General features: G+C 34.2%; 2 protein-coding genes and 1 long non-coding RNA gene across 3 annotated transcripts; 2 read left to right on the top strand and 1 right to left on the bottom strand.

Annotated features, from left to right (window-relative positions):
• The first annotated feature begins 348 nt into the window (after nt 1-348).
• Nucleotides 349-1,853, top strand: LOC129914184 (GTP-binding protein 10 homolog). The gene is made up of 3 exons (XM_055993312.1): nt 349-490; nt 557-1,079; nt 1,137-1,853. Exons 1-3 carry the CDS (start codon nt 449-451, stop codon nt 1,715-1,717), a joined length of 1,146 nt encoding a protein of 381 aa, XP_055849287.1. The 5' UTR covers nt 349-448; the 3' UTR covers nt 1,718-1,853.
• On the bottom strand, nt 1,826-12,670 carry LOC129914177 (uncharacterized). The gene is made up of 13 exons (XM_055993294.1): nt 12,357-12,670; nt 8,836-8,912; nt 8,404-8,763; nt 8,196-8,340; nt 8,065-8,121; nt 7,945-8,004; nt 7,623-7,682; nt 7,423-7,554; nt 7,288-7,362; nt 7,165-7,230; nt 5,453-7,006; nt 5,007-5,395; nt 1,826-2,379 (listed from the first exon to the last, which is right to left on the bottom strand). Exons 1-13 carry the CDS (start codon nt 12,439-12,441, stop codon nt 1,999-2,001), a joined length of 3,441 nt encoding a protein of 1,146 aa, XP_055849269.1. The 5' UTR covers nt 12,442-12,670; the 3' UTR covers nt 1,826-1,998.
• LOC129914187 (uncharacterized) lies at nt 12,413-12,896 on the top strand. The gene is made up of 2 exons (XR_008772143.1): nt 12,413-12,517; nt 12,639-12,896. It is a non-coding gene; the product is annotated as an uncharacterized LOC129914187 (long non-coding RNA).
• Nucleotides 12,897-13,043: the final 147 nt, after the last annotated feature.

The following is a 13,043-nucleotide window of genomic DNA, read 5'->3' as shown; positions in this document are numbered from 1 at the left end:
CCGATTTAAAACTGTTCAAAAAGTTAAGCCCAGAGAAATCTCCGGGCTGTGTTGTTGCATTTAACATGTAAATTGCTTACCCCAGACTGCGTTTTTTTTGTCCAGTTAAGACCGGTTGTAATAAAAAACACACCTGATATGTCGGTCGACTAGGATTTTTCTATGGGGAAAAGTCCCCATTACACATTCAAAAGCAAATAGAAAACGAAATAAGAAGATAGAAACGTAAACGCACCCAAATATATCTTGAGTGTGGAGTAGCCCTTAATATTTAAAAAAAGTTGGATTTTGTTTCCACTTTGTCCCCCTTTTTATATGACATTCGTAGAAGTAATCAAAACAAAACAAATGACATTTATAAACAGCTGCTCCCATTTCAAGCATCGCGGCTGCAACTATACCTATATCAAAAATCCTAGATTAAAAGTGTTTATATTCCACAATAACGATGGTGAAACTCTTCAGTTTCCTCTTAAAAACTCCTAAAAAGGTACACTTACCCAAATTTCATAAAATTCTTTAGTCCACCTTTTTCCTGTTACTCCTTATTTCTCAGGCAATTCGGTCTCACCTTCGCGGTACCTTCATTGATAGTCTACGTCTCACTGTCCATGGTGGACATGGAGGTCATGGAGTACCCAAATACGGAGGCATTGGAGGACAAGGTGGTTGTGTTTATTTCATTGCCAAAGAAGGTGTAACACTCAAAGGCCTTTCGAGAAATTTACGAGAAAAAAAGATCAAAGCCAGTTCCGGAGAGGACAGCAGTAAGATACGAATCCTAGGAAGACGAGGCATGGACGAAAAAATCGAAGTTCCAGTTGGAGTGCAAGTTATCGATGACAAAGGAAAAGTTCTTGCTGATTTAAATGAAGAAGGATCCACTTGCATTGCAGCCGGCGGAGGTATTGGAGGATGTACAGGGACGGGGTTCATTGGCAAGCCTGGTCAAAGTAGAGTTGTAAATTTAGATTTAAAGTTAATTGCTGATGTGGGCTTGGTTGGATTCCCAAATGCCGGGAAAAGTACATTGTTGAAAGCAATTTCCAATGCAAAACCCAAAATTGCTTCTTATCCTTGTAAGATTTGATTTTTTAGGTATTCCATAGACTTTTCTTATTTGTATTTCATTGCAGTCACAACTATTCGTCCACAATTAGGTATTGTGGAGTATCCAGATTTACGTTCAATCTCCATTGCAGATTTGCCTGGGTTGATTGAAGGTGCTCATGCTAACTTTGGCATGGGTCATAAATTTCTCAAGCACATCGAACGTACTCGTTTGCTTCTCATGATTGTAGATATATTCGGCTTTCAGCTAAGTACTTCACACAAAAAACGCAATTTCTTAGAAAATATCTATGCGCTCAATAAAGAACTAGAACTGTATGATGAAACACTTCTTCAAAAACCTTGCGTGTTGCTTGTAAACAAAATGGATATGGATGGTGCGACTAAAGCCCTCGAAGATTACCATCCAACTATTGTTAATCTAGAAAAAGGTCTAAAGGAATGTCCTGAAGAAATTCGTCCAACCAAACTGATCAATTTTGAACGAGTCATTCCGATTTCAGCAATTAATTCAGCTCGCATTAATCAAGTTAAAGTGAATTTGCGTGAGGTTTTGGATGAGCTAGCTGAGCGGGAGTTACCTGTGGACGAAGTGCGAGAAGATTTACAGAGAAAACTTGGCGAACGAGGTCCTCGTGTGACATAAAGAACAAATTCTAGGAATAATTTTTGTCGTTAATAATTATAAATTGGTTTTTAATAAAAATAAAACAAAGTTAGTTTTTCATAGAAATAGAAAACAAATGATTCTTGTATATATTTAGTTGAGTATATAAAATGATGCAATGTTTTTTTTTTGGAATTTTAAAACAATTTTCGCTTAAAAACTAATTAAAAATATACAATTTCTGTAGAAAAAAAAAACAAACATTTTTCGATGAAATAAAAAAAAAAGAATATGAAAAAAAAAAAACACTTTCCCCAATTCTAGGGCGCCACAACAATAGCTTCACTTTTTACAGTCTGTTTGGAGACTTTTTTTGTCTGACTAGGATCTTTAAGATGATAATTATGATCCAGGATATATGATTCCTGAAAGGGCCTCGGAGTTTTTGCCAGTCTTGCATTGTATATGGGTTGCGGTTCGAAGATAACATTACCTTTGATAACTCGAACTCGCGGTCCAACTGCACGTGCATTGAGTTCGACGCGTCCACAGGTCTCTGGACGCGTCGCTCTGTGCGTTTTAAGGCCAGAAATGCAGGAAAAGAATTGATCGCAGCCATAACATTTGTAGCGTTTCATGTCAATGTGACGAGAGAGATGCGCAATGAGAGTTTCACGATGAGTAAAACGTTGACCACAAACCTGTAATATAAAGAAGAATAAAAATAGGAACTAACATGGTTTGAATGAAATCGGAGGGGTATAGGTTAGGTTAGGTTAACGTGGCTATCAGCAGGAGAGCTGATACACTTAGACCATGATTGGTCCGTTGTGATACCACAATGAATCTTTGAGATTTTTTCTTCCTACGTCTTTGAGATAACGCAGAACATTCACAGAGAAGGTGTGGAATCGATTCCAATTTCCTGAACTGTCTCTATGACCCGGCTCCCAGCAAAGGTGAATGTTAAACTGCTGTGCCATCTCCATCAGAGATGATCGACAGTCAAAGGCAGTTATTGAATTGGTAGACAGAATCAAGAAATTTAAAGGCCGAGAAGATACGGATATCTTTGTTTGATACCACGTTTTCTTTAATTTAAGGACTTCTTTTATCGCCAAAAGTTCCGCCTTGAACACGCTACAGTGATTAGGAAGACGAAAGGAGAGACTTAAATTTAGTCTATCTGAGTATACACCTCCATCAACTACATCTTCAGTTTCTGATCCTTCCGTGTAAAAATGGATCGAATCATCAATTTTGAACGAGTCATTCCGATTTCAGCAATTAATTCAGCTCGCATTAATCAAGTTAAAGTGAATTTGCGTGAGGTTTTGGATGAGCTAGCTGAGCGGGAGTTACCTGTGGACGAAGTGCGAGAAGATTTACAGAGAAAACTTGGCGAACGAGGTCCTCGTGTGACAAATTTAGTCTAGAAGGGGTTGTGCGAAGTGCTTTTCCTATGCACAGACAGGCTGAACGTTGGACTTTGCTTAGTTTAACACAATAAGCATTAATTTCTAGAGCAGTTCACCATACTGACACACCGTATGTTAGAATCGGTCTGATTACTGTATACAAGGGGGAGGGGTCTAGTGTTAGATGTTTTTTTTTTAAGAGAGCTATTCGATAGCGGCCCTTTCTTTCGCAAAGACTTTTCTTGAACTACAGGTCAAGCAAATTAGGTTTGTGCTACCAACTACCGCCCCAATCAAGGAGTTTGGAACACCAGGATACTCCCAACAAACGTAGGTAGTAGAAGAATTCATTCTATCTGACTAGTTCCAGTTAGGTAGAATAACTTACGCCCATATTATTGACAAATTTCAAAACAAGTTTTATATCAAAACTTTGAAGTACCTCGACCAATTGGTAATTAAAATCAAAATTTTATTTAAGATTTTATCTTCTAGATGTCAAATCTCTCGATAATAATGCCAAGTTTGTGAAAATTCTCAACTTCTAACATTCAAATTAGTCAATAATATGACTGTTAGAGAGCAAATGATATGGATAACTCAGACAAATTCAGAGCGGTTAAGCTGAGATGCTGTCCTTAGAGTTAATTAATGGCGTTTTCGATTGGCAGTCCGGAAGCGTCCGGAATCATTCTGAAAACGTTTTATTCGTACAAAACTGACAGTTTTGTGTGAATAAAATTTTTTCAGAATGATTCCGGACGCTTCCGGACTGCCAATCGAAAACGCCATAAGAAAGTCGCTAAGTTGGCAGCTGCTGCCAATGTAGGAGTAAGACTTCTAGTTATGGACCAACGATAAGCCTCAGATAAGGATGACAGATCTTAACGAGCTTAGCAAACGAAAACTGGACCAGAAATTTTGTTTGGATATATGTGCCCATGATTATGAAAGTGGACTAAGTCACTTTTTGCATTGTTTGAAAAGAAAACTTACATAATAATTTTCTTATAACGATTCAATTATATTTCTTTTATGAAATCGCTAGAGGAGCAATAAAGAAGTTTACTTACTGCAATTTCGCTTTCAAATAAACTTTACCTTTTAAATAATAATTATTTTTAGGCTAGATTTGATGCCATTTTTAGGAGTGACTTAGTCCACTTTCATAATTAAGGGCACATATGGACCTTAAACAGGCTACTTGCAATGGATCTCTAAGTTTTTAAACCTGACCCCTGTTACTCAGTCTTGTCTACATTTACCAATTTAAAAGCACTCATGAATTCGTTCTTGACAAAACTCATCGAATTTCTTTTGCTTGTCTGCTTCTTGTTGAGTTTCATGACCTTTTTTTTTATTTTTTTTTAGTCTTTTTATTTTTTAATATTTTTTCTATTTTTGTTTTACTGTCCCCCTAAATACGTATCAAAATAAAATATGTCACACATCAAAATATTGTCAGACCAATTTTATATGTATGTACTAGTTCTAAGTACCCTCTTGCGAATTTAAAGCGGATCCTATATATATGTGAAGAAATGCTCGGACACTAACTTATCCTTAGGAATGAGTACTAGTGGTAGTACCTGATCTAGTTGGGCCGGGTACTTAGCTTGCTTAGAATTTTTGTGAAGAAATTGGCCGTTACTTTAGTATGTAATTTGTATAATAAACAGGCACTAGTTGATTTTGATTAGCTATATAGTACCTAGTTCTACAGTACTAGGGCTTAGTACTTGGTTAAGAAATGAGTTGATACGATTTTAGTACTAACGTTACTAATAGTACTGGTGTTAGCGATAACACTCGATGAAGAAATCGACTGTTTAACTACGAAGAAAAATTAGTGTTGATACAAAAATTTTTTGCAATAATCGAAATAAAATGAAAATTTTATCGCAACTCACTTTACAGGGAAATGGTTTTTCTCCAGTATGCGTCCGCGTATGCACTGTTAGCTGACCTCTTGTACGGAATCTTTTCTGACAATATCCACACGAATGTGGCAATTCTCCAGTGTGCATAGTTTTGTGTAAAGTTAAAGTACTTTTTGTATGGAATTTTTTGTCGCATACATTACACGCGTGTTGTGGATTCTTGCCACAATCCGATTTCATATGTTCTGCTAATAAGCCTCGCGTCGAACACACTTTACTGCAAATGTAACATTTATGTAGCATTGATTTTTTCTTCTGCGTTTGAGTGAGATCTTCTTCTTGGTGGAGTTCTATTTTATGTTTTATTAGGGAGGCATTGTCGGCGAGTGTAACATGACATAAGTGACAAAATGTTTCATCTAAATATGGAAAAACTAAATTAATTGCAAAATAACTATTTAAAAAAAAACTCTTACCAGGAGCAGATTCAAAAACCAATTCAGGTCTTAATTCAAAAGTTTTTCCCTCAAGTTCCTCTGTAGTTCGGTAATGGATAGTCAAAAGGTGTTTTTTGAATGGGCGCACTTGATAATACTGCCTTGGACACAGGGGGCAAATCCATACGTAACGGTATTTTTCATTTAACGAGTTAGCTACCATACTATAGATTTGAGTATCATCCAGCATTGGAAAAAATAATGAACCAGGTCTATTTCGTTCATCAAGAATTTCAGCAGATTGTATTGAGGGCTGACTCTCAACAACCTCACTTGCTTCATTAACTGGAGGAGGAGCTGGCTCTTTTAGTATAACATTTTCTGCTTTCTTATATTCTTCTGTGAGAGTTTGGATAACTTGGTTGACGTTGTTGAAATTTGGAAGCTTATTTGACTGTATTATTTCTTCAAAATCAAAATCACCATCTAAAGGAATGTCAGGCATTGTAATTGGTGGCTGATTAGAATCGTCAGGTTTTGATGAAATATTGTCGACGATTTCTTCTTTTATTAAGATCTTTAACTCTGCGTCAGCGGTTTCATTGTCATCATCATGTTTTAGAGAAACATCGCCTCCTATGTTTATATTTTCTTGATTTGAAGCAGTTACAACTGTTGAACATTTTATATCGGTAGAGAGGCAAGTTCCATCGCCCGCAGCATTAATCTTACATGCAGAAGAGTTCACATCGGCTAGAATTGCATTAGCGTTTAAAAATTTTAAAAATTCAGCCCCATCGCCATTTATGGGTAGCAATTCTTTTTTTATTTCTTTTTGAGCTACTTTCAATGCTGAAAGTGTTTGTTTGCGTCGATGTTGTAAAAGTTCTTTTTTAGATGCAAAAATTTCGCCGGAATTTTTATCTTTCAATGTAGGTAGAATTCTTTTAGGTGAATCCTTTTTAGGTGACACCTTTGGGGGGAATAATTTTTTACGTGATTGTTGTTTTGATACCCGATTTCTACCCTTATTTTGATTGCTATTTTCTGAAGCTGGTATAATATTTTCCAAAATCTCTTCTTTAATTTTATGAGGAAGTGCTTTCCTTCTGGAAACATGCGGGGATAGGTGAACAAGGCTTTTCTTTTTTATGATTACATTTCGTGCACATTTATTTTTAAAGGAACGTTTTTTGCCTTTTGGCGAATCGAAATTTAATTTTTGTGTTTTGCTTTCGAAATCAGAAGGCTTTTGAGCGGTGATTTCTTTTTTTACTTTGAAACCTAAACCGTTGGTTTCGAAGGATGGATTGAGTGGAAATTTAGTTTGGCGTACTTTTGCAATTGATTTGACCTTTCGATCAAATAGTTCTTCTAATAGTAAATCAGTAGAATCTGCAGCAGTAACTGGTTCATCTGGCGGCTCATCTTTTATGTAAGGTAATGGGGAAGGCATTTTTGGTTCGGCTGGTTCTTCATCTGGTCCGGAGAAATCATCGATGGGTTCTTCTTTGATAAATGGTGTTTCACTTACAAAATTTTCTTTTAAAATTGTGTAAACGTTTCCCTCGGAATCTACAATAACATTATCAGCTACAAAGAGAATAAATAATATTAAAGCAAATGTTAAAATTTGCGATGCCTAGCTTAAGGTAAAAAATGGTATGCGAATTAAAAAATGTTTAACTAAAATTTCGATACAATAGTTAACTTAAATAAAGTAAATATTAATTTTTTATTTGTGCTCTTACCTGTATTTGTATTTGATTCGGCTTTTGTAGTAAGTTCACTTTGTACACAATCATTACTTTTATTATCTGGAAATAAGAAATCAAACTAATGATTGAAAAAAAAATAATCACTTCTTCATTTACCTCCTTCAGTCGAAATTTGCAATTTTCTTAAAATCCGGTCTGATATTGGTTCAGATTTTTTAAATTTGGGCGAAGCTGTAGAAAGAAAATCATTTAAAATATTTCACAACAAAATAAATTATTTGATTATATTACATTCAGGAATATCTGTAAGTCCCTTCATCATTTGTTGGGCGAATGCTTCAAAATCAGTATCTTTTGTTACGACTGAAAAACCACTTTTAGGACTTGAATTATACGATGAAATATTTCCATTTTCGGTGTCAGCTGTACAAATTAAGTATTATTTAAGAATGATATGTTTTTTCAATTTTATTTTGTGAATGCAGACTTACAAGAAGCTTCAATTGAATTTTTCTGGGATAACACTCGCGATTTCCGTTTTTTTGGTCTCGCTGAAAGATAAGAAATAAGTTCTATTAAATTATATTAACATACAAGGCATTGAAAAAAAATAAATAGAAAAAATGGTTCGGCCTAGTTTATAGACTGGGTCATGCTACAATTTGCTTTGAAGCGTAATTGTGGAAGAAGCCTCGAACTCTTCCCCAATAGATGAGATGATTTAAAGCGTAGGAATTTTTAATTGAAAAACATAGCTTTTTCCCAACAAATATTGCATTATTAACTTCAAGTTCAGTAAGTTGAAAAACTTACCATTTTTAGCTTTGGCGCTCAACTTAACCGGAGTATGAGCTTGCTCGCCTGGAATTACAACTGAAAAAGTCAAGTTATAATTATAATATTTTCCTTTTTTAAAGTTAACTCTAAAATTACCCATGCTCTTTGTTGCTTTAAATATTTTTTTTGTTGGAGTCTCAGTATCACTTTGAACTGAAAAAAATATAACACAAAATGTTCAGCTAAAATTATATTACAACAAAATAATATACGAATTTTCTGCACACCTTCTTCTTTTACGGGAGCATTTTCACAAATATGCTGCTTAACATCATCATATGATTTAAAATGTTCTCCGCATTGCTGGCAGGTATTATGCTTTTTTATATGATTATTCAGGTCTCTTGAATTTGCAAATTTTAAATTACATATCTAAAACCAAACAAACAGTAATATAATAATGAATGAAAATAATAAATCAATTGAAGAACTTACATCACATATGTAATTCTGATTACCACTGTCGATATTAGGAGGTCGACCTAATTTGCATCTTTTTATATCTTTTTGTGGAGAAACATAGTCAGCATCCCGGTTATGGACTTTATTCAAATGCGTATTAAGTGCATAAGATGTTATAAATTTCTGACCACATAATCTACAATCATTTTTTTGAGGGCAATTTCTTTCATGGAGTTTGAGAGTTGTGCGACTTTTAAAGAACATATTACAAAATTTACAATGATTACAATCAATGTCAGAGTTTGTTTCTTCGCGGAGCCAATCTTCTTTTGGAGATCGCTTTGGTGTGGTTGGTTCTTCTGGTTCTTTTGTGATTTCAACTTTTATATCCAGCTGGAAGTAAAGAAATAAGGATTGATTTTTTTTGTTATGGGAAAAACTCACCAAATAAAAAAAAAAACTTACCAATCCTTCATTTATTTGTACTTCAGGTTCCCTGCAATGTATGTCTAATGGGCAATTATAATCCATTTCATTTTCAGCTGTTGAATAAATTATTTTAAAATTATTTTAAAACTTTAACGTTGAAATATATTATTTGCTGGCCGAGTTTTAAGTCAAACATATTATGTGAATATAATAAAATTAATCTTCAATTATGTAATTATATATACATTTTAGGTAAATATTAAGTTTCTGTCGAAAGCAACCACAAACGTTTAACAGCTTGGCATGCGATTTTCTTTTCTATTTTTTTTTTGTTCATATAATATAAAGTACAATCCTTAGAAAGGCATCTTTATACTCATACAATACATTTTAATTTTACTTCAACCACACACTCTGTCGTTTTTTCGATTAAACATGGTATTTGCACTTTCCCCAAAAATATCTATTTTTTTTAATATTCGGTAAATATAGCAATATTTACTCAGGCTTTCTCTTTATCTCCATGCCCTTCTTTTTTGCGTGTTTTCGACTCAAGACTTAATTTCCTCTGCACTCTGCACAACTAAAGTTGTAGAATGTTTGAAAATTTATTTCAGTCAGGATCTTCCGCAGACAGAATATTTCGGTTCTCTTCTAAAATTTAAGGAACTTTGCAAGTTCCTTTACCAACTACTCTATTTTATTGAAACTGAAATCAATCATATATGTATGTACATACTAAATGATCCAGTCTTTTTTTTTCATATGAACGAAATTTCGATGGTTACTGGCTGAATACAATGGTGTAGCTGTGGCTTGTAGTATTGTCAAAATTTTACTGAGGGAAACAACAACAAAAGTTGGCGGCAGCTGAGCAAAAAGTTGGGAATTTTTCATATTGCGCTACAGCCACAGCTACACCATTGTATTCAGGGGGCTATTTAACCTCTCACTTTTTTAATAACGAGAATTCAAATTAAACCCAAAAAATTGCCAATTTGTTTGCTTTTCTGGACAATGGGGACAGTTTTCAAATTTTTAATCGCGAGAAGCATGTGTGTTCACAGGCATTGAAATCATTGTGATCCATTTCTGCGACTGAAAAATTGCATGTGTCCCTAGCATAAATCTTCTTCTCCTTGTCTAATGAAAAGTCTCAACTTAATGATGAATTCCTTTCTAGCCCTGATGTTTTTCTACCTACATATATGGACTTCTAAAAAATACTCTTCAATCTGTTCCTTATCCATCTCAAAAAAAAAAAAAAAAAAAAAATCGTTTATTTTTTTTTTAAATAAAATTCAATAGGAATTCGTCTTTTGTAACGGCCTTTCAAAAAAAAAGTCCATGCCATCGCAAAATAATCATCCAATCATCAAATTCTCAGATATTTTTAATGGTTTCTGGAACTATTTACTTCGCAACAAGTCCCTCATATTCCCTAGACAAAGTTTTCTGAAAATTAGGTGTGAGGATAGTAATCTAGTTGAATTTGTATCATATACTCTGTCAGGCTTAAAAATTCATTTTTCCTTTTCAATGAAGTAACTTGACGCAAAGTGAAGACAATGATGCAACACAGGCACGCAATTAAAAATCTTTTCAATTCCTCATAAGAAGAAATACCACTGATTGATTGATATTTGGGGTGTGCGATGCACACACGACCTATATGTTCTATTGTGCCTCTCTTTTAAGCTACCTAAGTTTGTTCCTCATGTTACAGCTCCTTATTTTTTCAAAAAGTGTAATTATCGCTCCTCTTCGGTGTGGTAGCAACCCAGGTGTTTGAATCTTTGGTGTACTAGTGAATTGCAACTACATGTTGCACTTTTTACTAGGCTCAAAATATTTAGGTGTCTTTTTAGTTTACAGTGGCCTGTGAGGAGACTAGTGATTAACCTGAGGTTCGTTCGTTAAGTTTTTCTATACACTTCAATGCTAGCTTGGATTTGATTTCATAGGGCAGCTTGACTATCAGACATAATGGCAATGTTTTTGTTCCGGTTATTTAATTCGATGTTTATTTCTGCACATTTTACAATGGCATTAACTTCATTCTGAAACTTACTTGATCCATTAGTACTTGGAAAGTCAAAGAAGTTTTCTTCTAAAGATCTGGAGAGGAAGTCTCTTTCTCTGTTGCCTACGCATTTTCCAGCTCCATTCCCTTCTTTGGCAAATCTCATGATTGCTTCCATAGTAGCATTTTCAATTGCTATTTTGAGTGGAGTTAGATTTAGAATATCCTCTTTCATGGTGTACATCCATCTTGGAATGTACATATATGTGTAGGTTTGCAGTTCCATGAATTGCTTGCTAATCTTTTGCATATCATTAAGTCTTCGTAGACTTCTCCAGCTTAAAGGCTTCATACGGGGAAGAAGTCTTTTTTTTTGTAAATGGTATTATCGTTATTTTGGTAGGATTGATGTTTAGTCCAGCCGATAGACACCATTTCCTAATGCTTTTCAATGCTCCTTGAATAATATGGCAGAGTTCCTTCAAACTTCCCACTGGCTGTTATTACTCTGTCATCGGCAAAACCGACACAGCGTATGCGAGTTCCTGGGGAAGTTAGACTTTCTAGTAGGTCATCTACAACAATACTCCACAGCAAGGTTGATAGAACCCCTCTCTGAGGGCAACCTCCTGCATATATAATCTCGAACCTCTAACCATTTCGTCACAACGTTACTACATTAACATCCTATTTCCTTAATTTATTATCAGCATGTTGTGGGAAAAGTTATTTTAAAATAGGTACTTCATTTATGATATTAGAATCAACACGAATATCATCAATAGAAGCACGTGAACGTAAAGTCTTAGCAAGGGAGGAAGTTCCTAATCTTTTCAATACATTTGGTGATCAAAATCTCTGTTGAAAATAGTGTGCTTTGGGGCAAACAAATCTTTTTTGTCCACAATAAAATTAAAATAAGATTCAGAAGAAATTAGTTATGGCAAAAAATAATGTTGGCGTGATTACAGAAATTCAGCACAACCCTCAAAAGAAGTATATTCATGAGTTAAAGCTATGCTGCTGGGAAATATTAGAGCAGCGATAGTTTTACTCCTAAACTCGCAAACAATCTTAAGGATTTGCGAAAAGTTCTACTCTACTCATCATTGAAAGAGAACAACTCCTTCATTATCCGAAGTCAAAACCAAATAATGCAATAATGCATCAATGCCAAATTGTGACATCCACAAGTTTCCAATACAAAGGTCTTCTAAAGCAGACAGACGTCATCTAGGGTTGTTTTCTTATTTTTATTAAAATACAAAAAAAAATAAATCTTTATTTGATAAAACTAATTTACCATAAATAAATTTTTTCCAGAGTTTTCATAGAATATTAATTTTTAGGAAGCAATTCCATTCACAAAATGAAACTGACAAGTGTAAAAACACGATATACTGTTAACGAAATTACTGTCAATGCAAAGCATTCTTTTACAAATAAAAATCGTCAATGGCCGAATATATTTTCATTCATTCAGATAAAATTTGATTAAACTGTTTTTGTTAATACGAAAATTAAGTTTACTTACATTTAATTATGACTTCTTCTTGAGGAATTTGATTGAAATATTCATCCAACGGTTCAGTTTTTATTTCAACCGCCTCCATCTTCATGGATTTTTCTGTCAGTGAGGTGTTTCTTTTAATCGATTTATACAATATATCAAGATGTATTTTTTGAAATATATATGTAATATATAGAATGAATATTTAACAATTAAAATAAATAATAAATTTTATAAATTTTTGCTTAATAAAATAACTAAAAACTAAAATGTAAAAAAAATGTTTTTTGTGATCTCTTTGAACAGAGAACAACTGACAAGCCGAGATTTCACGCAAAAAAAAAGCAGTCTAGCTACAGCTGTCAAACGAGAATATGGAGAAAAATGAAAAAACCGGAACGGAACAAAAGTCTACACTCTACATATATTTTTTCTGTTATGTGGTGAGATGGTTGTATCGAGGGGAGTTTTGTTTGCTTTCTCATGTGAAATCAAATTTTGCTTTGATCGAACGACGCGACAGATCATGTCCAGTATCAACTAATTACCGTTTATTGCTGTAAAGCCTGGTACGCTGCTCGCGCTAAAATTTAGCTGAGATAAAATTCCCATACAAGTTATCGATAACTTGTATGGGATCCATTTTATCTCGGCTAAAAATTTTCGATAATTTGTATGGAAGCTAAAATTTAGCGCGAGCAGCGTACCAGG

This window comes from Episyrphus balteatus, chromosome 3 (genome assembly GCF_945859705.1).
Source record: "Episyrphus balteatus chromosome 3, idEpiBalt1.1, whole genome shotgun sequence".
Lineage (NCBI taxonomy): Eukaryota > Metazoa > Arthropoda > Insecta > Diptera > Syrphidae > Episyrphus > Episyrphus balteatus.
This window is presented reverse-complemented; position numbering and strand designations above follow the sequence as displayed.

What these genes read in the sequence shown, in the direction of transcription:
- LOC129914177 (XM_055993294.1), bottom strand. Translation starts at nt 12,441, where the DNA reads ATGAAGATGGAGGCGGTTGAAATAAAAACTGAACCGTTGGATGAATAT. An exon ending in TAAAGCAACAAAGAGCATGG is followed by an intron (nt 8,005 to 8,064) that starts GTAATTTTAGAG and finishes TGACTTTTTCAG; the next exon opens with TTGTAATTCCAGGCGAGCAA. An exon ending in GCAAATTTCGACTGAAGGAG is followed by an intron (nt 7,231 to 7,287) that starts GTAAATGAAGAA and finishes TCTTATTTCCAG; the next exon opens with ATAATAAAAGTAATGATTGT.
- LOC129914184 (XM_055993312.1), top strand. Translation starts at nt 449, where the DNA reads ATGGTGAAACTCTTCAGTTTCCTCTTAAAAACTCCTAAAAAG. An exon ending in TCTTAAAAACTCCTAAAAAG is followed by an intron (nt 491 to 556) that starts GTACACTTACCC and finishes CTTATTTCTCAG; the next exon opens with GCAATTCGGTCTCACCTTCG. An exon ending in CAAAATTGCTTCTTATCCTT is followed by an intron (nt 1,080 to 1,136) that starts GTAAGATTTGAT and finishes ATTTCATTGCAG; the next exon opens with TCACAACTATTCGTCCACAA.